The sequence below is a fragment of the Chrysemys picta genome, chromosome 4 (assembly GCF_011386835.1).
Source record: "Chrysemys picta bellii isolate R12L10 chromosome 4, ASM1138683v2, whole genome shotgun sequence".
NCBI lineage: Eukaryota > Metazoa > Chordata > Testudines > Emydidae > Chrysemys > Chrysemys picta.
The window spans coordinates 1,603,796-1,627,276 of NC_088794.1; the positions used below are offsets into that span (position 1 = coordinate 1,603,796).

The following is a 23,481-nucleotide window of genomic DNA, read 5'->3' on the forward strand; positions in this document are numbered from 1 at the left end:
GTGACCGTTAGATGAAGGGGGTTCCTGGCAGGGGAGCAGCTGGTGACAGAGGCTCATGTCCCCCCCCATTGGGTTGGGCTGGGCCAGTGATACTAGCTCTGTAGGGACCAGGCAGCACCCTGGCCTGCTCTCAGGCAGGTCCCAGCTCTTGTCCAGGGCACTGGCCCTGTGGACTAGCAGAGGGGCAGTGGGAGAAGGGGGGATTAGCTCCCAGGGAGCAGAGCTGGGGCTGATGAAGCTGAAGGAGAATGTTGGCAGAAGGGCCAATAGGGACAAACAACCCTGCCTCAAGTCAGGGTAGAGATGGGATGGGGTGGAATAGCCCCCCCCTGTAAAGAGCAGGGCCCTATTGAGTGCAGAGCAGTAGGCTCCTTCATGTCTTCCAGTAGCAGCTGGGGCCTAGCCCCCAACAGGGGGGAGCAGGCTGCTGAGAGTGGACACCCACTGCTGCTCCAGCTGAGGGGTAGGAACAGAGGGCAGCAGGGTAGAAGCTGCAGATCTCACTCCCTCCCTTCCCAGGCTTTGGTCTGGCTGCCCTACCCTAGTTTTAGTCACTCCATTAGAGATCATTAGCAGCCAGTGCCTGCTCTCTCACCAGGGCCCACCCTCCACACAGCAGAAATGAAGGGAACAGAAGCCAGGACTCCGACTCCAACCCCACCCTTCCACAACTGTAACCCCTCCTTAGGCTATTCTCCTCCCCTCACAAGCCCCCACAGACTCACCCCAACACCCACCATGGAGTTAGTTTAAAATTTTATTTTATTTTTTTTTCCACTTTTTAAATATTTTTATGTAATAAAAAGTCGGTGTTCATCAGTCTGGTCTGCTCCTGTGGTCGCATGACTAGGGGAGGGGAGCCCAACACTCTGTTTAACAGCCCGATTGGAGTTATAAATAATAGAAAATAAAACCTTGGCGGCTCCAGGAGCCAGGGGCAGGTGGCTCTTGCCGCTGCACGCTCCGCAAACCAACAAAAAAGGTGCTTGGTAAAGCCCCGCCCCCAGCTGTGGCCCCGTAAGGGGCAGGCTGGGGGTTCCACCTCAGGGCCCGGCTGCCAGGCCGGGGCGCACACAAGGGGGCAGAAGGAGCAAACCGGATCCCGGGCAGGGGCCGGCACTGGGAGTTCAGTTCACAGTCAGGAATCGAGGCTTCAGTTTCCAGGGGGGTGGAATGGGAGCTGCTGGGATGGGTGAGACTGAACTAGAAAGAGAGCAGAGATTGTTAGTGAGCAAAGCAGGACAGGAGGCCGAGCACTGGACCCCCACAGCAGGGAGACAGGGCTGCAGCCAGCCGGCCTATCCACCCCACTACATAGAGGCCTCCCCAAGCCCCACCCACAGCACCTGCTGCAGGAGGAAGGCGAGAACATGCCCTGCCCTCACCACGCCCATCTCCCAGGGCAATGAGCACTGCAGGCCTGTCACACTGATGCCTAGACAGCCCCCTCACTGCAGGCCTTCACATTAGGGGCCGGACCCTCCATCATCTCCCTGAGCTGGGGGCTCAGCTCTGAGAAGGAAGGGTAGCCCCTCAACAGCTTGCCAGCATAGGGGGTGGGGGGTTACTCTGGTACCAGCCTGGCCCATCACACACACCCACCAGTCCTGAACCTCTGAGACATCCCCCCACCCCCAGCACTGACCTTGATGGTGTCCTATATAGGTGTATGGAGATGGTGTGGAGGCTGAGAGGGTGGGCACCCCGCTCTGTGGCACGCCGCCTTGGGGGGGCCCCCCATGGGTCTGCGAGGGGTGGAGCAGCATGACCTGGGGGGGATGAGGCGCCCCGGGGTGGGGGGGCGGTGCTGCTGTTATTCCAGTCTGGACATGGGCCTGTGGGAGGGGAGAGCAGGGGGATGAGCGTTGGTGGGTGGGGCCCGTGTAGTGCCCGCAGCCCTGCTGCCCCTGCCACCTACCTGGGTGACATGGGCCATGTTGGTGTAGCCGTGCTGCAGCTGCTGGTGGGCGTGGATGGCATAGACAGCCTGCTGTGGGAAGCTGCTCTGGGGGGACTGGGCACTGGGCCCTGGCGTGATGGAGGGCGGCGTGGCTGTCAGCGTGGCCGTGTGGTACAGGTTCTGCTGCTGCTGGGCACTGGCCAGGTGGGGCGGCTGTCCAGCCTGGTGCTGCGCCAGGACACAGGAATGTTGTGAGCAGGGTCAGGGAGTCAAACACCTCCCCACCCACTCCCGTCCCCCTCAGCCCCGGGGGACGTCCCACCTCACCTGTACGGGGCTGGGGGCAGCGTGCTGCGCCTGCTGTTGGTTCCCTGTCGGAGTGGTGGCTGGCTGAGGCTGGTGGGGGTGCAGCTGTGTCGCATGGTGGGGATAGGACTGATGAACTGTAGCTGGAGAGAGACACCCAGTCAGAGCCCGAGCAGCAGAATTGGCCCCAGCCCCCGGGGCTCCCCGGCCCCAGCCTATAGACTCACCATAGAGCGTCTGGGGCGTGGGCTGCTCCGAGGGGGGGTATTGGGGCGTGGAGGACGACACAATGGCCTGGGGATGGCTGCCAGATGTCATCATGCGGGGGTTGCTCTGGAGCATCGGGGCAAAGACAGGCTGCAAGGGAAGAACCAGGCCTCACGGCTGTTAGAGGGACCACCCCTGTGTGCTCACCCCTCACTGCCTCCGGCACACCCCTCTGCCCCCAAAGGCTGCAGGAGCCAGGCCCCGTGACTGTTAGACTATCCCCACACACTCACCCCTCTGCTCCCAGATGGCCCCACTGAGGCCACAATGGGACAGAAGGGCCCTTCTCGCTTCACCCCCATGCTCCTCCCTCCCCTCCCCGTGGCCCTTACCTGAGAAGGGTAGTGCGCCATAGGCTGCATCATGGTGGGCTGCCCCGTGAACTGCTGGGGGTTATAGGAAATGTAGGAGGAGTAGGGCGTAGCTGCTACCAGGGGGGGCCCTGCCGCCGCTGCCGCTTGCATAATGGGGGGTGCGGATGTCGGCTGATGCTGGTCAGAGCGCTGGGGTGGGAGGGAACCTGTGGGAAAAGGAGCCAGCTGCTCAAAACGCCCCCAGAAGCCCATAGGCTGTATGGCTGCCTCAACCCTATGGTGAGGGACCCTCCCCTCCAGCCCCACGCAATGGTCCCTGCTGCCATCTCTCCCCAGACATCCCATCACTCCAGTGGATCAGCATCTGCTGCCCTGGGAGGGGCTCCAGGTTAGCCCCACCCACCAGGGAGGGGAGCTCTGTCCATGCTTTAGCCAGCCCCCCCTCCCATCAGTGCAGCTGGTGCCAGACTTGCTATGCCCCACTGAGAAACGCCAGGCTCACCTTTGGCCCCTCGGTACTTGCCCTGCTGGCCAGGCACTGAGCTGGAGACAGGGTATGGGTACATCTGGGGCGCCTGCAACAAGAGAGCGGCAGCACGGTGGTTACCTAAGAACAAGGAGAGCTCCCCTGCCCCCTCAGAACCCAGCTCCCCCCATCCCCAAACACATTTACCCACCCTCTGCAGCTCCCCCTTCCTGCCCTCTTCCCAATGTGCCCCCGCCCCCCCTCTGGATAGGCCCTGCTCCCCCCATCCCTGCAGCTTCCCCATCCCCCATTTCCTTCCCACTCCCTCCTCCCCACCCCAGACAGGCCCTGCTCCCTCATCCCTGCAGCCTTCCCCCCCGGAGACCCTGGTCCCTCACTGCCCCCCCGCCATTCCTGCAGCTCCTCCCCCCAGCTTTCCCAGTGTGCCCCCACCCCCCTGGACAGGCCCTGCTCCCCCCCCCAGCTTCCTCATCTCCTGCTGCCAGTGTGGCCCCCCCCCCCCCCCCCCCATACAGCGATGGGGGGCTCACTTGGACGGCAGGGCTCATGTGGATCTGAGGTATGTAGGAAATGTACTGGGGGCTGTACATGCCCGTCTGGCCGGCCGTGATCACTGGGATGGAGGGAGTGGAATGGGCACGAGGGCCCGGTGACGTGGGGGTGCTCGTTGACTTGTTCTGGAAGCAGAGACAGAGCAGGTGAGCATGGGACCCAGCCAGATCCTCACCAGCCATGGGGAGGACCAGCAGCCGCTGGAGCCAATGGGGCTCCCACTCCCTCCAGCCCAGATCACTCACCACAGAAAGCAGCGTTTTCGAGGGGTTGAACTCCTTGGCATTGGGATTCAGGGTCGATTTCTTCACTTGCCTGAAACCAACGCAGGACAAATCAGGGTTAAAAACCCTGGAGAGCCCAGCGTCTCCCTCCAACCCACTTCCCCCCAGTGGAGCCTGCCATGGCCCCCTCACTCCCCTGAGTGCAGCCTGCCTTGCCCTCCCCCACCTGTGAGAGAACCCCTGGCCCTCCGCTGCAGACTCACTCGGACACAGGCCCCTCCTCTTTGTCCTCAGGCTCGCCCTTGCCCGGGGGGCTGGCCGCCTGCTGCTCGGCCACCTCACACAGACCCTTCTCCTCTTTGCCACTCTCCGGCAGCAGCTCCAGGCTGGTCCCGCTGGGCTTTGGCACCATGCTCACGGTGGTCGCCTCCTCAGGACCCTCGCAGATGCCCGGCTCAAGGGACTTCTCCTTGCCCTCCAGAGGCTCCTTGGGCCTGGCACTGAAGGACTCCAGGCTGGTCTCTGGGGAACTGCTCGGCTGGAGCTGTGGGGGAGCCAGATACTCGTGGTGAGGCCAGCCCAGACACGCCCACTCCCCCCACCCTCCCTGCTGTCACCAGGCCTTACCTTGAACTGGGCCCCAAACTTGCGCAGCTCCTCCAGCTGGGTCCGCTTCTGCTCATTCTGCAGCCCTGCTGTGGAGAACAGAGGAGTGAGCAGAGGGGCTGCTGCAGCCTCAGGGTGCCCCCAGCCATAGGGAACCCCCACCCCAACCCCCCAGCCTCACTAAAGCTCCGCCAACACAGACGGGTTATGCTTCCATGAGGGGGACAGGTCACAGAAAAGACCCCCAACAGGAGGATGCAGGCCCCTGCATCTTCTCCCCAGGTCCCTTCGCTTGGGAAGCGAAGCTTGGAGCAGTCTCCCTCAGGGGCACACACCAGGTTCTGAGGCGTCACAGGGTGGCTGGGGCCCGGCCCTGTCAGTGCTGACTCCTAGACGCACACACAAACCTTTGCTGGCTGCCTTGTTGAGCTCACATGGCCCCGTCACTTCCAAGGTTCTGCCAGGATCTTTAGCCACAGATGTGGGAGCCTCTTTCCCTGGGAGGGGAAAATGGAAATCCCTTAACACACTACACTGCCCTGCCCCACCCGACCCCTGCTCCAAGGCACAGCTCCCCAGGCCCATCTCCTCACAGCAGCCACAAGAGTCCCCAGAAGCCCCACGCTGCTCCCTGGGCCTTACCCTCAACAGCAGTGGCCGGCACGGGGGCGGCTACTTTGGGAGAAGGGGGGGTTGGGGAAACACTCGACTCCAGGCCAGTTCTGGCCTCCGACGGGGATGCGGGTGCTGCTGGCACGGCAGATCCCACCGGAGAATCCTGGGAAGAGACTGGAGTGGCTGAGGCAGACTTGGGAGAGCGAGGAGGGTACATGCGGCCCACTGCAGGGAGAAACATTAGAGACGGGGTGAGAACATAGGTCCTGATCCCCCCCCCGCATACACAGCAAGAGACACAGGGACAACCACACAGACTAGGGCTCTCAGACTCTATAAACCACCACCCTTGTCTCCAGCAGGGCCCTGCAGGTTAACCCTCAGCCGCTCCTCCTGCCCACCGGGCTAACAGTGACTGGGGCAATGTTCCAGCCGCAGACCCCTCTCTAGCCATCAGAGCAGAAAGATCCCCACCCTGCCTACCTGCAGGGGGAGCTGCCGAGACCTCCACAGGGCGGCTTGACGGGGAAGACATGGTCTTGGCACCCCGGATGGGACGCTGGGACTTCGGAGACATTCGGGAGGGTCCTGGAAAGCAAGCAAGCATAGGAGGGGGTTACAGGGCTGGTGCAGCAGCTTGGACACAGTCCCTGACCTTCCCAGAGAGCAGTGTGCGAACTCCGGGCTGAAGGGCACTGGAGACCAGCCTCAGGCATTGCTAGAGCCTCCTAGGAAGCCGCTCATGTAGGTCCCCGGATCTCACCTCCATTGATCCCTCGCTGCTCCGGGACAGGACTAGAGTTGCTGTCTGGATGGTGCGCACTGCCCCGGGGAGGGATGGACCCCACCCCTGGCCTCCCACCCCGGGAGCTGCTGCACCGGACGCCTCCTCGCGAGCCCTCTCTGACGCGCTGTGGCAGCGGGACATACTTGCCCTCCCTGCAGACACAGATGGAAGAGGAGTTACATCGGCTCCCACACCCTCCCCACCCCACCCCACATGTGTGCATGCGCCTCTCTCACCTGGAGGCCAAGCTGGGGCTGTCCCTGCCAGACACCTGCCTCTGCACAGAGCTGTGTTTCTCCTCCTCCGTCCGGCCGTCATCATTCTCCATGGCAATGCGCAGGCGGTACTGGGGGCTCGACTCAATCTCCCGGGCCAACTGGGCCGCCCGGGCTTCCCGCTGCCGGAACTCCTCTGAGTTATCTTTCTCTAGAGGGACGCTAGGACAGGGACAGACAGAGACAGGCCTCAGTGCCAGCTGACCCTCCCAAGAGCTGTACAGGATGACACTATGGCTCAGAGCTGTTTGAAGCCCCCCATTTTGGGTGGCAATTGCTGCTCTGGTCTCCACTGGAGGGAGCCTATTTCTGGAATTCGTTTGCCCATCTGAGCACAAGGGGGATGAAAATCACCCTGCACGCAGAAACCCTGGGTCACTTTTGTGGTTCAGATGCATCCAGACACATTTTCTTACTAAACAGTTTTAATCTGGATGTTTTCTTAGGAAATTTTATACCAAAAAAAATCTACATGAAAGGGACATCAACTCCAGATGAAGGCAGTTAAAGAAAAGGAGTTAGAAGTAGCTCCAACTCCTGCCCTACGCACCTATCCAAGGTCCTCCAACCTGAGCCAACCCCTCCCACCGCACACACGCACCTGCCCCCGAGGCTCCTATCCATTTTTGTGGGTTCAGAACCGCCTGTTCCTTTTCTAATCTCTCCCCCACCACCCCGTTCTGCTACGTGAAAGGCCCACAAGGACAAAGGAAACAGTATCCGATTCCCCAGGGCAGTGGTTCTCAACCCCTGGCTTGCAAGCCACATGCGGCCCAATCGGTATACAGCTGCAGCCCAACTCACATCCTCAGGGCCATATAGGTAGTATATATATTGTGTGGATGCTGCCCACAACACACGTACAACTGCATATACAGCCCACGATGGTAAATAAGTTGAGAACCACTGGCTCAGGAAAACAGAAAGATGGACTAGACAAATCCCCAAAGAAAACAAGCTGGAAAAGGATCATTTTTTGCGTGGAAGAAGAGTGAACAAAATCCTCCTGATGGAGGTGTGACTTTAAATGAAAGCCAGCCTGGGCAGCTTGAACTTGGCTATTCCCTCACTACTGAGAGCTACACCCTTGTTCTTTCAACGGAGCCATGTGTGGTACTGCAGTTCTTCTCGAAAGGGGCAGCCCCTTTGGCCTTTGTAGCCTGATACAAAGGCACTGGACCCAAGAATCACACACTCTTCCCCAAGAGCGACAGCTCCCTCCCACACAGAGCCCAGGCCCACACTCACGTGTAGGAGGACAAACTGCTGTCGTACGTTGTCTTCACGCCATAGTTCTCTTCATTAAACTTGAACATCTCATTGGGATCCCAGCCATTAGACTGCAACAAGGACAAGTATTAGATACAGGCTCTGCAGAGCCCCCCAGCGCTGAGCGCCAAGCAGCAGAAAGGATCTGGGTACCCCAGAGCCCTCTCCCCATGCTAACCCCTGCCCACCTCACCCCAGGCCCTGAATGCAAGGAGGAGCGAAGTCTTACCATGTCAGACTCCAGGTCGTAGTCGTCACTGTTGCTGTCCCCTCCTTCCCAGCGCTGCAGCACCTTCTCTTTGTGCTCCCCGTTAACCTTGGAGTTCATGGCGATGGCAGAGTCCGTGAACTTGTCTAGGAGCAGACAATGGGCCATAAGGTCTGCCACCCCCTCTGGGCGACCCCCCAGCCCCAAGCGGGAACAGGCCCCATCTAGAGGGCCAGCATTACCTTTGGTGGCGTAATTGAAATCAACATTACGGAAATGCACCAGCATGACATCGGTGGGCTTGAAGACCATGGTGTCCACAATGTCCTCCCGCTTAGGTCCCACCAGTTGATCTGGGGTCTTCCTGTGCACCGCATCCACAGCAAGCTCGAACTGCAAACAGCCACCATTACTGCACATTGTGCCCCTGCCCCAAGAACCGGCCTCCCGCTGCCATGGGGGACCCCACATGTTCACCACAGAGCTCAGACGCTCTGCGCCCTGCCACAAGAACCGGCCTCCCACTGCCATGGGGGACCCCACATGTTCACCACAGAGCTCAGACGCTCTGCGCCATGTCCCAGGAGCCAGCCTCCCGCTACCATGGAGGACCCCACGGTTACTCCTGGGGGAATTCTGTGCCACTGCAGAATGCAGAATTTCCTGTTTGCCCCGCAGAATTTCAGGCCACTGGTCTCTGCAGAGCTCAGATTGCAGTGAGCGGAGCGCCCAGCCCAGCTGGGTTGGAAGCTGCATGCTTTTTGATCCTCATTTTTGCAGGGACTGGAGCGTGCATGGGACAACCCAGCCAGCTCTGGCAAAGGGTAAGGAAGGGCACGGCCGCACCACAACATGTGCCCCGGTGGGACAGTAAAGAAGTTGGGGGGAGTAAAGGCTCTGGAGGGACTGCTGTCTGGGCTGGGGGTTGCCCCGTGGTTCAGCTCTGGGGGGAAGGGGGTGTGGGTGTCTGGGCTCTGGGGACCCAACAGCTCCCTCCAGCCCCCCAATCTGGAACTGGGTTGTTGTAGGGGTTTCTTTAACTATTTACTCCTGGGGGAATCTTTTTTGCTGTTGTCTGTATTGTTGACAGGTAAGGTATTTTGATCATATTGTGTTATTTTGACAAATAAAATATACAGAATTTTAAAATATTGTGCACAGAATTTTTTTGGCGCAGAATTCCCCCATGAGTAACATGTTAACCACTGAGCTTAGATGCTCTGTGCCATGTCCCAAGAGCCAGGCCTGCCACTGCCCAGGGGGACCCCAGATGTTCACCATGGAACTCAGACACTGTGTGCCCTGTCCCAAGAGCCTGTCTCCTGCTTCCCAGAGGACTGGCCAGCCACGGGGACCCCAGCATTTCACTATCCCCCCCGACACTTACCTTAGAGCTGAGGGTTTTAAAAATCCCCTCAAAGGTGCTGCCATTTTTCACATTCACATCACACGTGGAGCCCTGGGGACAGAGCCAGAGATTAGCACTGGCTGGGAAAGCACATACCACAGGGTCCAAGGTTCCCTCCAGTAGAGCACAATCTGTTTCTCCTTCACACCATCCCCACCCCCACTGCAGCTCCCAGGGTCCCCCGGCCCACCCCCCAGAACTGGGAGAAGAGAGGAGATGCCCGAAGGGAATCACTCTGGGAAGCAGCACACTCTCTCATTGGCACCTGTTACACAGGGTCCTACTAGACTCACGGCTGCCCAGCACGCCAGAGGCTCGTACTATCCTAGCCCAGGCAGCACCACTCAGCTGGGAGCCCACCACTGTGACCCACTGAGAAGGCAAGAACTGCCAGAGCCCAGGGGCAGCCTGCAGACTGAGATGGGGTGAGACCTTTGGCTGTGAAACTCCCAGACCACCCCCAAGAACTTCTCTTTCTACAGCAGGACGCACACTGCAGCCGGTGACCTCTCCCCAGTCTCTCTGAGGACAGTGGCAAGTGTGTGTGTGTGGGGGGGGTGGGGGGGGGGGGGTGGGATCCAGGCCTCCTGCACAGGAATCCGTTTTTGGATGCTGTATGCCGCGCGTCGATGCTCTGATGCCCAGGTCCACCCCCCAGCAGAAAATACCCCACGCCGCCCCTCTCTCTCCAGATCCCCCCCCCACACACACACTCCCATGGACATGTCCTGCTGGATGACACACACACCCCTTCACCTCCCTCCCTAGTTCCCAACTCAAAGTCCAATGCTGGGAACAGGGAGTTTCTGAGAGAGGGGACAGTATGACTGTCCTCCCCCCAAAGCCAGAAACTCCTCCCCGCCCCCGAGACCCTTGCAACAGCCTGCTCCTGAATGGACCATGCTAGGCAACCCCCTCAGCATTGGAACAGGAACTGACAGCACTTACCACGACAGCCGTCAGGAAATGCAGCATTCGAGAATTGTTATAGACACCTTCGAACACCTATCATTAACACAGTGAGATGAACCCATCAACAAGGAGCAGTGAATACACAACCTTCATCCCCCAGGCTTCCCCTGTATGCACCGCCCTCAGCACCCAGGTTAGGAGCCAGGGCAGTTACCAGGATGAGTGGTGTACTAACAGCAATCACCTCTGTGATGCTACACTTACAGGGCATGCTTGGGGTACGACTCCAGGGCCAGCCACGTGCTGCTGTGTGGAGACGCAGGCTTGGGTCCTGAACGACCCCCAAACTTTGGAGCCTTGAGCTCATGCCAACCCCATCGGCACCAGCAGGCCCAGAGTGAGCCTGCCCCCTCTTTTCCAGGAGGAGCCAATCCAAGGATTCACAGATCTTAAGGCCAGAATGATCAAGCCTGGCCTCCTGCGTAACCCAAGCCAGAGAATCTCACCCAGCAACCCCAGCACATGGCCCAGTGAGAGGGAAGAGACAGCACTGCAGGGAAACCTCCTCCAAGGTGGATCTGAGAGAGAGACAGCTGGATGTCAGAGTCCCACTGGCGACTCTGTACTCCCACTAGCACTGCAATGCCCCTGAAGCTGTGCCTTATGCACCGCCCCTCTGCCCCCCATCCTGCTACAGGGACTGAGCGAACAGCTCTGCTGAGGGTAAATTCTGGCTGCACTTGTTACTGCAGAGACACACGGCAGAGGATCCAACTTCAGGGAACCAGAGAACACATCTTTGGGCTTGGAACGAGACCATGAACCTGAAGCAGAACATCTCTTCTAAAGCAGCTTTTCAGAGCAGAACACACACACCCTCCCCGCAGTGATGGGAAGCCAATGGGGAGGTGTTCAGCTGCATACTTGGAGTGAAGGGGAGGGACCAACTTAAAAGCACAGATACCCTGGGGACTGAGAAGGCAATTATGGGACCTTTCACCTCTAGAGTTCCAATCTGGCCCTGGGTTGGAGGAATAAATTGGCTCAGAAGATATCAGGGAAGGAGATATGGGACTTTCCCCTCCACAGGGCACTAGCTCCAATCTGGACTGACTGGCTCAGTGGGTGAGGAATGGCATCTGTCTGGCTCCATCTTGCTCCAGGCCCCAAGGGAACTGTCTGGCTCACTGGGGACTCCTATCACACTAGTGTCCCTTGAGATCAAAGGGAAGCAAGTGCTACCAAAACACTATGAGACACACTCATTAAGATCTGGGCCACAAGGAAGCAGTTAAAGGTCAGAGTGCTGGGTGGCAGGTCGGATCCCTCTCTTCTCTAGTACGCATTTTTGGGAAACATTTAAACTTGAATTACGATGCAGAAAGTAGGAAATGCCAGGCAAGTCCGGCAGAAGCCTGTGGGAAGAGCAGTACGGAGACGCTATTGTCTGAGGCATTAACGGAGGCCAACACAAGCATCTCCAGCCCATGCCATGTTCTCAAGAAAGAGGAAGGGCCTGCCCAGCCACCCGCGGCTGCTGCGGAGGAAAAGAGGCTCTCGACCAGGAAGTCAGTACAACAGACAGCCTGGCTCTCCTGGGAGACCAGCATCAGGTTCCCCCCTCTCCCCTTTAGACAGAGCCTCAGGTACTTACTGGAGACTGGGGAGGCCCCTTCCCTGTGCTCTGCCCCCTGAAAACAAATCACAGGTAGAGCTAGTTACAGTAGCACTGCGCCGCCGGGCCTGACACCCCCCCACCCACCCCGCTCCGCGAGGGGCCCGCGCCAGGCCCCACAGGCTGCGCCCTCCTGGCAGGGCTCACCAGGCTGGCAGCCCGGACGCCTGGGTCCCCTCCGTGGCTCTGGGCGGGGAGGGTGTTCTGGTGGGGAGAGGCGCTGGCAGCCCGGACGCCTGGGTCCCAACCCTGCACTCCCAGAACTCGGGGGGGAGGGGGGTCTCCCTCTCCCTCGCGCCGCCGCCGGGCGGGGATTGGCTGCAGAACCGGCCAATCAGCACCAAGCTCGCGCTGTCCCCCACCCCACCTCCCCGCCGCGCGCGCGCGCAGTCACGGGACCCTCCCGGCGCCCCCCCGGGCCGCGACCCCTCCCCCCCGGACCCGGCTGTTACCTGGTGCCGCCGCCGCTTCCTCCGGGGCCGCCGCCTGCTCCTCCCCCCCCGCCCGGGGCCGCCGTCGCGGCCCGCCCCGCCCCGCCGCTGGGGCTGAGGCTGCCGTTGGGGCTGGGGGCGGCCCCCGGCGGGGGGGCCTTGCGGGCGGGCGGGGGCCCGGCCTGGGGCACGGGGCCGCCCGGGGGGGGCTGCGGCTGCAGCGGCTGCGGCTGCTTCAACATGGCGGCGCCGGCGCGGCCCCAGTCAACCCCGGCGGGGCGGGCGCGAGCGAATCAGCCACCCGGCGGGCGCGCGCGCGCGAGGCGGGGACGGCGCGAGGCGGTCGGCGCGGCCGTTGGCGAGCGGCGCGCGCGGGCCGCGGGGGAGGGGCGTTCGGATCGGAACCCGGCCCGAGCGGTCTCCTCGAGGCTCCCTCCGCACAATGAGCCTGTGTGGACGGAGAGGAGAAGGGGCAGCGCGGCGGGGAAGCCAGCTCAGTGCGCCTGCGCCGACGGCACCGCCAGCCGGGCACATCCGCACCGCGGTGATGGGTCGCACCACGTGATCCAAAAGCGGGAACTTTTTGATCCTTCCGCCGAGGTAAGAAGCCCATTCGCGGCCGCTGCGCACGCGCCGCACCACAGAGCGGAAGGGAGGGAATGGTGCTGCCTCGGTACGCATGCGCGAGGTGTGACAGGGTCTGCGGGCCCGCTACGCGTTTGAGGAAACCTTCCGGCGGCCCTCGGCTTGTGCGCCTGCGTACAGCGTCACGTAGCCGGGGGGAGGGAGCAAGCACCACCGCCTCTGCGCGTGCGCGTCCCTCCCAAAGACCTTCCGCCCCACGCTGCGCATGTGCCTCCTTGGGAGGGAACTTGCCGAAGTTGGGGGCAGGTAAAGCTGAGAGCGCAGGCGCAGAGTGATCCCTCCGCCGGACCGCCTCACAGAGGGGACGGGAGAATGAGTCCCGGCTCCTGCCCGCGCAACCTGAACACCCCCCCCGTGACGTGTACATGTAACCCTGGTTACATAGACACCCTGTGCCCTCGGAGGGGCAGGTGGGGGGTGGAGCTGGGGCAGGGGGCAGGCGGGGGAGGGCGGCAGAGGGGCACGTATGGGGGGTGGAGCTGGGGGAGGGCGGCAGAGGGGCACGTGTGGGGGGTGGAGCTGGGGGAGGGGGGCAGAAGGGTACATGTGGGGGGTGGAGCTGGGGGAGGGGGGCAGAGGGGCGGGTGGGGGATGGAGCTGGGCCAGGGGGCAGGCGGGGGAGGGGGCAGAGGGATACGTGTGGGGGGTGGAGTTGGGCCAGGGGGGAGGGCGGCAGAGGGGCACGTGGGGGGTGGAGTTGGGGGAGGGGGCAGAGGGGCACGTGAGGGGTGGAGCTGGGGGAGGGGGGCAGAAGGGTACATGTGGGGGGTGGAGCTGGGCTAGGGGGCAGAGCATCCGGTGGGAGGTGGAGTTGGGGGAGGGGGGCAGAAGGGCACGTGTGGGGGCCAGAAGATATTTGAGATGGTCACAGATTGCCATGCCAGAACAGACCCTGCAATTATTTCCTCTGACCTCCTGTATCACAGGCCATAGGACTGCCTTGAATTAATGCCTATTTGAACTAGATCAGCTCTTTAAGAAAAATATCCAGTCTTGATTTAAAAGCTGCCAGTGGAGTAGAATCGGTCAGGACCCTTGGGAAACTGACCCAGTTGTTAATTACCCTCCCTGTTAAAAGTTCACACCTCACTTCTAGCCAATCTAAGGCCATGGTTACGCTGGCAGAGTTTTTTTTCACCGAAAGTTTTGTCAATGATCAAAAAGCGCTAAAAGAAAATTGTTGTTTCATGTTGTCTTCCTCTGTCAGCAGAGCGCATCCACACTGGGGGCAGTAGCATCAACAAAGCAATGCATTGTGGGGAGCTACCCCTCAGTTCAGCTCTCCACCTTCAAGTTTTGCAAGGAAGTACTTGTGATTTTTGTGGCCTAGGACTCAATGTAAGCAAATGATTAAACTGCTTGTTTACTTGTTGCTGCCATCTCCTGTCACAATTTCCAGGAAACAAATAAAAAGTGCTTATCATTCAAAAAATTTTGCTTTTATTGCACAAAAAACTACACCAGCACACACACACGCTTTGGGGAGGGGGAAGAGGTACTGGGGAGGGCTGACTTTCAGAGTTGTGTGTTAGTCCAGCTATCATTTGAAAAGGTGTCCGTGGGGATGGAGTGAACAGGAAAACGAGAAGTCCCAGACTGTGGAAAGGAATTTGCGGGTGGAGTTTGGGGAGGGCATGGGAAAGAGTTCTGAATGTGCTGAAGGGAAGGGCAGGCACCCATCTGCTCAGTCTGGAGTATTATGAGGGACCGAAGCATCTCAGTTTGCTTCTCCATAACTTTAATCATCCTCTCCATTGCATCCCTAATGAAAGCCTCATTTTCTTTTCTGTCCAGCCTTTCCATTTCCCTTCACTGCCTGCGTTCCCTCTTTTCTGCATCTGATTATTGCAGCACCTCCTGGAACATGTCTTCCTTGCTCCATCTTGGATGCTTTCTTATCTGGTGGAGGTGCTCTGCCGGTGTGTAGGGGATGCCTCTGAAGGCCACATCTGCAGAAGCACAAGGAACAATACACAGAAGCATGATTAAATATGCACACAGCATTGAAACAGTACAGTAAAATACACCTCTAGTAACATACCAATCACTTTCTCACTGACCAAATGCCAGCCAACAGCCCAAACGTGGTGAGTGTACCCTGGGGCAGGGGGCATTGTATGTGGGGAGAAAATCAATATGAAACGGTTGTGGTACAATTGACTAGGGACAATATTCTAAATTTTCCAACCTTTTCCACGGGGGGGGCTCATACCAGCTATCTCACTCCTGAGGGTAAGCAGGGAAGCAAGGGTGCATCTACTACACGCTTGTGGCTTCCGCCCCGATCCCTATGCTGCTCACCTGGGTGCCCCTTTGTCCCTGCACAAGTGATTGCAGAACGGCGTGGGAAAGTTTCCTTCAATGGGGGAAGGAACAAAGCAGCTCTGCCAAGAAACCTTCAACAGAGGATTGCCAAGTATCTCCATCGTACTGCTTAGCTGCACAGGGAAATGTCTAGCACACAGAAACATAGCCATTTCTATGCCCTCAACCCACCTCAGCCCTTCACAAAGCAAAACCACTTATCAGGGGGTCTCTGCTCCTGCTTCTTGCTCGCTGCAGTGTGACTGCCAAGACTGGCTAGATATCTTTGGAGTGGAGAACAGCTCCTGACTGGACGCACCAAGCTTTGAGAAATCTGCCTGTAGGTATCAAAAGTCCTATGGCTGGAGTGCAGCTGTGACTGCACAGCCTCCTCTCCCCAAATACTCAGCAGCAGGGCCAGCTCCAGGCACCAGCTTACCAAGCAGGTGCTTGGGGTGGCCACTTCAAGAGGGGCGGCACATCCAGCTGTTCGGCGGCAATTCGGCGGATGGTTCCTCACTCCTGCTCGGAGCGAAGAACCTCCCGCTGAATTGCCGCCGCACATTGCAATCACGGCTTTTTTTTTTTTGTTTGGCTACTTGGGGCAGCCAAAACCCTGGAGCCGGCCCTGCTCAGCAGATCCACATTGGTCCAAACGGGAGAGCGTTTGCCGCATGGAACCGCCATGGTCAGCTGGGAAGATATGATGTGATGTGAGCTGTCCACACCAAGCAAACAGGAAGTGGAATTTCAAAATTTCCCAGGCCTTTAAAGGAGGAGCGGTGGACAGTTGCTTACCTGGCTGCAGGGTAGTGGAATTGGAACTGCTGATCAGAGCGGTCAGGATGGGCATTGTGGGACACCTTCTGGAGGCCAGGTGATAAAAATCAAGCGTGGTGTCTACACTGGCACTTTGGTGACAATACTTTTGTTAAAAGGCCCTATGACTCTCGTTTAGGTGGTTTTATTTTGTCACCAAAACTGAAGAGTTTTGTCACCGAAAGTGGCCTTGCAGTATTGTTTCATCACCAAAAGCTGCCTTTTGGCAAAAAACAAAAAAACTCTGCAGTATAGACAAGGCCTAACTGCAGTTTCATGTCATTGCCTCTTCTCTGCTAAACTGAAGAGCTCTCTGTTATTAAATTTCTATTCCCCACGTAGGTACTTATAGACTGTGTTCATGTCACCCTCTTTGTTAAGCTCACTAGATTTAGTTCCTGGAGTCTGTACTATAAGGCGTGTTTTCGAATCCTTTTATCATTCTTGTGGCTCTTTTCTGAACCTTTGCTAATTTATCAACATCCTTTCTGAATTGTTGGCACCAGGACTGGACACAAGATTCGAGCAGTAGTTGCATCAGTACCAAATACAAAGGTAATATAACTAGTCTACTCCGACTCGATATTCCCATTTATACATTCAGGGATCACATTAACCCTTTTAGTCACAGCATTGCACTGGGAGTTCATGTCTGAATGATTGTCCATCATGACACCCAAATCTTTTCAGGGTCATTGCTTCTCAGGATAGAGTCCCCTATCCTGTAACCACAGCCTATATTATTTGTTCCCAGATGTCTGACTTTATATTTGGCCATATTAAAATGCATATTGTTTGCTTGTGCTCAGCTGATCAAGCAATCCAGATAGCTCTGCATCAGGTGACCTGTCCTCGTCAGCTGCACTGGTGCTTTTATATTCTCTTCGAGGTCATTGATAAAAATGTTATAGTGCAGGGCCAGGAACTGATCCCTGCAGGGGCCACTGGAAACAGACCTTCCCCCTATACAATTATATTTTGAGGCCTATCAGTAAGCAAACTTTTAATCCATTTCATGTGTGCCATGTTGATTTTGTATTGTTCTAGTTTCTTAATCAAAATGTCCTGCAATACCTAGTCAAATACCTTACAGAGGTTTAAGTATATTAAATCAACAGTGACTTATATCAAACTTGTAATCTCATGAAAGAAAGCAATAAATTAGTTGACAGGATTTGTTTTCCATAAACCCATGTTGATTGCCATTAATTATGTTACCTCCTTTAATTCTTTATTCATAATAGAGGCCTTTATCAGCTGCTCCATTATTTTGCCTTGCATCGTCAGGCTGACAGGCCTATAACTACACCTCTACCCCGATAGAAAGCTGTCCTCGGGAGCCAAAAAATCTTACTGCGTTATAGGTGAAACCGTGTTATATTGAACTTGCTTTGATCCGCCGGAGTGCGCAGCCCCGCCCCCCCGGAGAGCTGCTTTATCGCGTTATATCCGAATTAGTGTTATATCGGGTCGCGTTATATCAGGGTAGAGGTGTAACTTGGTCATGGCATTTACCCTTTATAAATATTGGCACATTATTAGTTGAAAAATCAATATTAATGGCTCAACTAACTCCTTGGATAGCTCTTTTAAAACTCTTGGTTGCAAGTTCTCTAGACATGCTGATTTAAAAATGTCTAAGAGTTTAACATCTTCTGGAATTACTGTTGGAATATGCAGTATTTCATCATCATGTGCCAATCGTGGGGTGTTACGTAGATCCCAATCCTTGATATTCCCGCCACAGACTTATTATTAGCATGAACAATTATTTTGATTAATTACCATCACCCACCCCCATGCGGCTATTATAATCACACACACCCCTGCCCCTGGGCCTGACCCCATCACTCCCCGCTTCTTCTTAAAACAGCATTTGAGTCCCGCTGGCTTGCAGCACAAACTGATCCACTGTGAGGAAGCCTGGGATGTGTTTTTAACTCTCCTTCATGTCGCTCAGGATGTCCTCATTTTCCGAACAAATATTGAATCTCTTTTTCAAGCCTGCAGAACTCAGGGCTGTCTTTTGGTTAATTGTGCTTTGTGTGGCACAGGGAAGTGAGAGGGGGACATACCCTCAGCCCTCAACATGAACTGCCAGCACAAGGCTGGGGCAAAAGGGGCTGAGGCAGTCTTGGATGTATAAACGGGAGTAGCGTGTAAGGAAAAGGAGGGGCGGGGTTACCTGTATACTGGATACTGCATCCAGGGCTGGTGTCCAGATTTTAAAAGGATGTTGAAAAATTGGGGAGGATGCAGAATAAAACCACAAAAATTATTTGAGGCCTTTGAGGGAGAGCCTTAATGAACTCAGTCTGTTCCACTTATCCAAAATCAGATTGAGAGATGACAGGATTATGGTGCAGCAGGACCTTCAGGGGACAAAATACCAGGTACTAAAGGACTCTTTACTCTAGCAGAGACAGGCAGAACAAGAACCACTGGCTGGAAGCGGAAGCCAGTTGAATTCCAATGAGAAATAATCACCCTCACAGGTATAAATGTGTGCCTTACTCACTGGAACAAACTCCCAAAGGAAGGGGTGGATTCTGCATCTCTTGATGTTTCCAGATCCAGGCTGGAGACCTTTCTGGAAAATGCTTTAGCCGAACCCCTCCTGCACCCTGCCCCCCAACTCCCTGCCCTGAGCCCCTTCCCACAACCCAACTCCCTGCTGCACACCAACCCTGAGCTCCCGCTGCATCCCGCACCTTTCCGGCACCCCAACCCCCTGCCCTGAGCCCTCTGTCGCACCCCACACCCCTCCTGCACCCCAACTCCCTGCCCCGAGCCCCTTCCTGCACCCCAACTCCCTGCCACACCCCAACCCTGAGCCCCCGCCACATCCCGCACCCCAACTCCCTGCCACACCCCAACCCTGAGCCCTGTCGCACCCCACACCCCTCCTGCACCCCAACTCCCTGCCCTGAGCACCTTCCTGCACCCCAACTGCCTGCCGCACCCTGCAACCCAACTCCCTGCCCTGAGCACCTTCCTGCACCTCGCACCCCTCCTGCACCCCAACTCCTTGCCCTGAGCCCCTTCCCGCACCCAACTCCCTGCCACACCCCAACCCTGAGCCCCCTGTTGCACCCCACACCCCTCCTGCACTCCAACACCTTGCCCTGAGCCCCTTCCCGCACCCAACTCCCTGCCACACCCCAACCCTGAGCCCCCTGTTGCACCCCACACCCCTCCTGCACCCCAACTCCCTGCCCTGAGCCCCATCCCGCACCCCAACCCCCTGCCCTGAGCCCCCTGCCACACCCCTCCGGCACCCCAAATCCCTGCCGCACCCCACACCCCTCCTGCACCCCAACTCCCTACCCTGGGCACCTTCCTGCACCCCAACTGCCTGCCGCACCTTGCACCCCAACTCCCTGCCCTGAGCCCCCTGCTGCACCCCACACCCCTCCTGCACCCCAACTCCCTGCCCTGAGCCCCCTGCCGCATCCCACACCCCTCCTGCACCCCAACTCCCTGCCCTGAGCCCCCTGCTGCACCCCACACCCCTCCTGCACCCCAACTCCCTGCCCTGAGCCCCCTGCCGCATCCCTCCTGCACCGCAACTCTCTGCCTTGAACTCCCTGCTGCACCTCGCACCCCTCCTGCACCCCAACCCCCTGCCCTGAGCCCCATCCCACACCCCAACCCCCTGCCCTGAGCTCCTTCCTGCTCACCACACCCCCTCCCATACCCCACACCCCAACCCCCTGCCCCAGCCCTGCATGCAATTTCCCACCCAGATGTGGCCCTCTGGCCAAAAAGTTTGCCCACCCCTGATCTATAAGTACCTACATAGGGAACAGAGATTTGATAGTACAGGTCTGTTGAATCTTACGCGCATTTAACATGCGCGATTTCAGCTTTACGCGGTCGGCAAAAACAAAAAGAAAAAAAGAGAAATATAACAATTTGAATACTGTACCTGTAGTGCGGGCGATTCCACCCACCATTCAACTCAATGTAATTTTGACTATATGCGGTTTTCGCTTTCGCGCTAACCGCGGAACAGAACCCCCACATAAGATGAGACTCGCCTGTAGAAGGCTCTTCAATCTAGCAGACGTATGGTACGTCTTCACTACCAGCTGTATCGGCGGGTAGCAATCGATTTATCCGGGATCGATATATCACATCTCGTTAAGACGCGATATATCGATCCCCGAACGCGCTCACCGTCGACTCCGGAACTCCACCAGAGTGAGCGGCAGTAGCGCAGTCGATGGGGGAGCCGCGGCCGTCGATCCCGCACCGTGTGGACCCCAGGTAATTCGATCCAAGATACTTTGACTTCAGCTACGCTATTCACGTAGCTGAAGTTGCGTATCTTGGATCGATTCCCCCCCCCCCCCCCCCAGTGTAGACCAGCCCAGAGATGTAACATGATGCAGTGTCTGGAAGCTGAAATTAGACAAATTCAGATTGGAAATAAGATGCAAGTTTTTACCAGGGAACAATTTAGCAGGGCTGTGACAGCGATTTCTAAATCAAGATTGGATGTTTTGCTAAAAGATCTATTCCAGTTCAAACAGGAATTAACTCAAGAGAAGTCCTATGGCCCGTGTTATACAGGAGGTCAGACTAGATCATCACAGCAGGTTTTTCTGGGTTTATCCAGCCCACCCTACTGTACACTGAACCAAACAGGATCTTCCAGTTGATGCGGTGGCCAACAGGGCAAACATGATCATGGATATATAAACAGGGAAGTATCAAGTAGGAGCTGGGAAGGGGAGTTACAGCATCAGTGAGATCATTACTGAATACTGTGTCTAGTTCGGGTGTCCAGACTTCAAAAAGGATGTTGATAAATTGGAAAGGGTTCAGAAAATTCACAAGATCAACGCATGGTCTGGAAAACCTGCCTCACAGAGAGACACTGAAAAAGCACAAATTATTTAGCTTATAGAAGAGAAGGTTAAGAGGTGACATAGACTCAGCCTTTAAGATAGGGTTACCATATTTAAAAAATAAAAAAAAAAGAGGACACTCCACGGGCCCTGGCCCCACGCCTTTCCCACCCCCCAGCCCTGCCCCAACTCCGCCCCTTCCCCAAAGTCCCCGCCCTAACTCCCCCTCCTCCCTCCCAGCCACGCGAAAAGGGCTGCCCAAGCGCTACCGGCTTCACAGTTTGCCGGGCAGCCTCCAGACCCTGCGCCCCCGGCCGGCACTTCCCCAGCGCAGCTGGAGCCCGGGAGGGGAAGCGCCCAGCCGGGGGCGCAGGGTCTGGAGGCTGCCCAGAAAAACCGTGAAGCCGGTAGCGCTCGGGCTTCGGGCAGCCCCCTTGCCTCCAGACCCTGCGCCCCCGGCCGGGCACTTCCCCTCCCGGGCTTCAGCTGCTCTGCTCCTCCCCTGACTCAGACTTCGGCTCTGTTTAAGAGCCAAGCTGCCCGAGCCAGCGCTACCGGCTTCGGGCAGCCCCCTTACCTCCAGACCCTGTGCTGCCGGAGCAGAGCAGCCGGAGCCCCGGAAGGGAAGTGCCTGGCCGGTGGCTCGGGGTCCGGAGGCTGCCCAAAGCTGGTAGCGCTGGCTCGGGCAGCTTGGCTCTTAAACATAGCTGAAGTCTGAGTCGGGGAGGAGCAGAGCAGCCGTGGGAGAGGAAGTGCCCGGCCGGTATTTTTCCCGGACATGTTCGGCTTTTTGGCAATTCCCCCGGACGGGGGTTTGATTGCCGAAAAGCCGGACATGTCAGGGAAAAACTGGACGTTTGGTAACCCTATTTAAGGTCAGAAGGGACTACTGTGATCATCTAGTCTGACGTCCTGCACACTGCTGTTACTGACATGTTGGGCCTACATCGGGAGGCAGTTTCTCATAGCAGAGGGCTCTTTAATTCAGCACCTAGACGCTGGAGCGGGACACATTCATACTGAAAGTAAGGCACAAGTTTTTAATGGTGATGATAATTAATCATTGGAACAATTCACTTAAGGATGGGCTGGATTCTTCATCCCTTGAAGTATTTAAATCAAGCCTGGATGGCTCCTGCTACAATTAAGGCACAAATCAGGGACACTCCGTTTCCAGCGCCACCTAAATCAAGACAGCCACCCCAAAACCAACTCAATCCAAAGCTTTAGCAACATGGACCTGCAAGACAACTGACCACACCTCCCCAGCTGAAAATGACAACAGGTGTGTGACAAACATGCAGGCCCCAGGAGGCATTTGTGTGGGGCCCACAGGTGTATTCAGATTCTCCTGACCCTCAGCTTACAGTTAAAGAGTAAGTGGCTAAGCCTCATGGCTGTAGCGATAACCTTCCAAAAACAACCTGAGGGTAACCAATGCTACCTGAGTCCATCTCTTGGAGACGGAGGAGCTGCCACAAGTGTGACTAACAGCACCACTGCCCTGAGTCTGCAGAGAGCCTGAGCCCATCGCTCTGCGCTGCAAACTCCCCTGGCCCTTATTAATCTGATTGGCGCCTCAGCTCTACTGCCCCAGGCTGGTGCATCAGCTGTAATGGGGGCAGGGGGGCCTTTGGGGTTTGAAGTATCAGGGGTTAGCCGCGTTAGTCTGTATCCACAAAAATGAGGGGTCCGGTGGCATCTTAAAGCCTAACCGATTTATTTGGGCATCCGCTTTCGTGGGTAAAACCCACTTCTTCAGATACCCACGAAAGCGGATGCCCAAATAAATCGGTTTGTCTTTAAGGTGCCACCAGCCTCCTGGCTGGTTTGGGGCGTGGGAGCTGCACGGGGGAGGCAGCGGGGTGGGGGTGGGGAGGGAGGCAGTGGGGAGGGAGGGGCAGAGGCGGGAAGGGGGCGGGGCTAGGACGAGGCCCGTTCCCTGCCCCCCCATGGCCCGGCGGGCAGTCGCTCCTGCAGGGGACGCGCGAGCAGCGCGCGGCGCTCTGTCCCCGCGTGGGCTGGGCTCTATGGCAGGCGCCGTTCCATTCCCGCTGTCCGCCAGCACTTGAGGTTTATGGGGAGCGGCCGCTCTAGCTCGTTCGCTCTATGGTGTTTGCTGTTCGTGAGATTCCTTCTAGCCTGACTTCCCTGCCTCTATGGTACAAGTGTGGCGCTGTAGGCAGTTCTCGTCCCTCCAGCCCCTCATCTCTATGGTGCGGATCGCCCATAGGAGGCGCTCTGGCGTAGCCCCTCTACCACTCTATGATCTGTAAAAAGCAACAACGAGGCCTGTGGCCGCTGATAGAGGAACCGGGTGTTGGAGCCTGAGCTTGCGTGGGCGCATGCGCGCCTGGCGAAGTGGGACTTCACCCGCCAACGCTCCGGCCCCGGCACGGCTGTTAGTCTGTGCGGTGCCGCAGGACTCGTTCCAGCGCCAGAGTCACCCGGCGCCTCTGAGCTATGGTATTTGCCACCCGCAGCTGTCGCTCTAGCGAACGAGTCTCCTCTCTATGGTAACTCTGCCCGCAGGAGTCGCTCTAGGCAGCCGGACTCTGCCCCGCTGTGGTATCGCCGCTCTAGTCTCAGTCTAACTGTAGTCTATGGTTTTATGCCGGCTGCAC

General features: G+C 57.4%; 1 protein-coding gene and 2 long non-coding RNA genes across 11 annotated transcripts; 1 reads left to right on the forward strand and 2 right to left on the reverse strand.

Moving 5' to 3' along the window:
- Positions 1–739: 739 nt before the first annotated feature.
- On the reverse strand, positions 740–12,728 carry ATXN2L (ataxin 2 like). Of its 9 annotated transcripts, none has more exons than XM_065591058.1 (24): positions 12,258–12,722; positions 11,785–11,821; positions 10,637–10,708; positions 10,167–10,223; positions 9,198–9,269; positions 8,053–8,203; positions 7,832–7,956; positions 7,582–7,673; positions 6,295–6,495; positions 6,035–6,210; positions 5,755–5,859; positions 5,299–5,496; positions 5,064–5,153; positions 4,678–4,745; positions 4,314–4,594; positions 4,072–4,141; positions 3,805–3,951; positions 3,290–3,362; positions 2,806–2,993; positions 2,434–2,563; positions 2,228–2,349; positions 1,919–2,128; positions 1,646–1,835; positions 740–1,203 (listed from the first exon to the last, which is right to left on the reverse strand). In XM_065591058.1, exons 1-24 carry the CDS (start codon positions 12,476–12,478, stop codon positions 1,154–1,156), a joined length of 3,126 nt encoding a protein of 1,041 aa, XP_065447130.1. In that variant the 5' UTR covers positions 12,479–12,722; the 3' UTR covers positions 740–1,153. The 9 variants fall into 9 exon arrangements, with proteins under 9 accessions (XP_065447130.1, XP_065447128.1, XP_065447127.1 ...); XM_065591057.1 differs by having other exon boundaries at positions 988–1,198; positions 12,258–12,723; XM_065591056.1 differs by lacking the exon at positions 1,646–1,835 and having other exon boundaries at positions 6,035–6,206; positions 6,330–6,495; positions 12,258–12,728.
- LOC112061011 (uncharacterized) lies at positions 12,694–14,313 on the forward strand. Its single transcript, XR_002890064.2, has 2 exons — positions 12,694–12,836; positions 14,092–14,313. It is a non-coding gene; the product is annotated as an uncharacterized LOC112061011 (long non-coding RNA).
- On the reverse strand, positions 14,305–23,437 carry LOC112061010 (uncharacterized). The gene is made up of 3 exons (XR_002890063.3): positions 23,305–23,437; positions 21,935–22,040; positions 14,305–14,830 (listed from the first exon to the last, which is right to left on the reverse strand). It is a non-coding gene; the product is annotated as an uncharacterized LOC112061010 (long non-coding RNA).
- Positions 23,438–23,481: the final 44 nt, after the last annotated feature.

Bases quoted from the DNA above. Each gene is read 5' to 3' on its own strand.
- ATXN2L (XM_065591054.1), bottom strand. From the start codon at position 12,478: ATGTTGAAGCAGCCGCAGCCGCTGCAGCCGCAGCCCCCCCCGGGCGGC. The intron at 9,270-10,166 runs GTAAGTGCTGTC...CTCTGTCCCCAG, and splicing joins ATTTCCTGACGGCTGTCGTG to GGCTCCACGTGTGATGTGAA. The intron at 4,746-5,063 runs GTTTGTGTGTGC...TGTTCTCCACAG, and splicing joins CAACAAGGCAGCCAGCAAAG to CAGGGCTGCAGAATGAGCAG.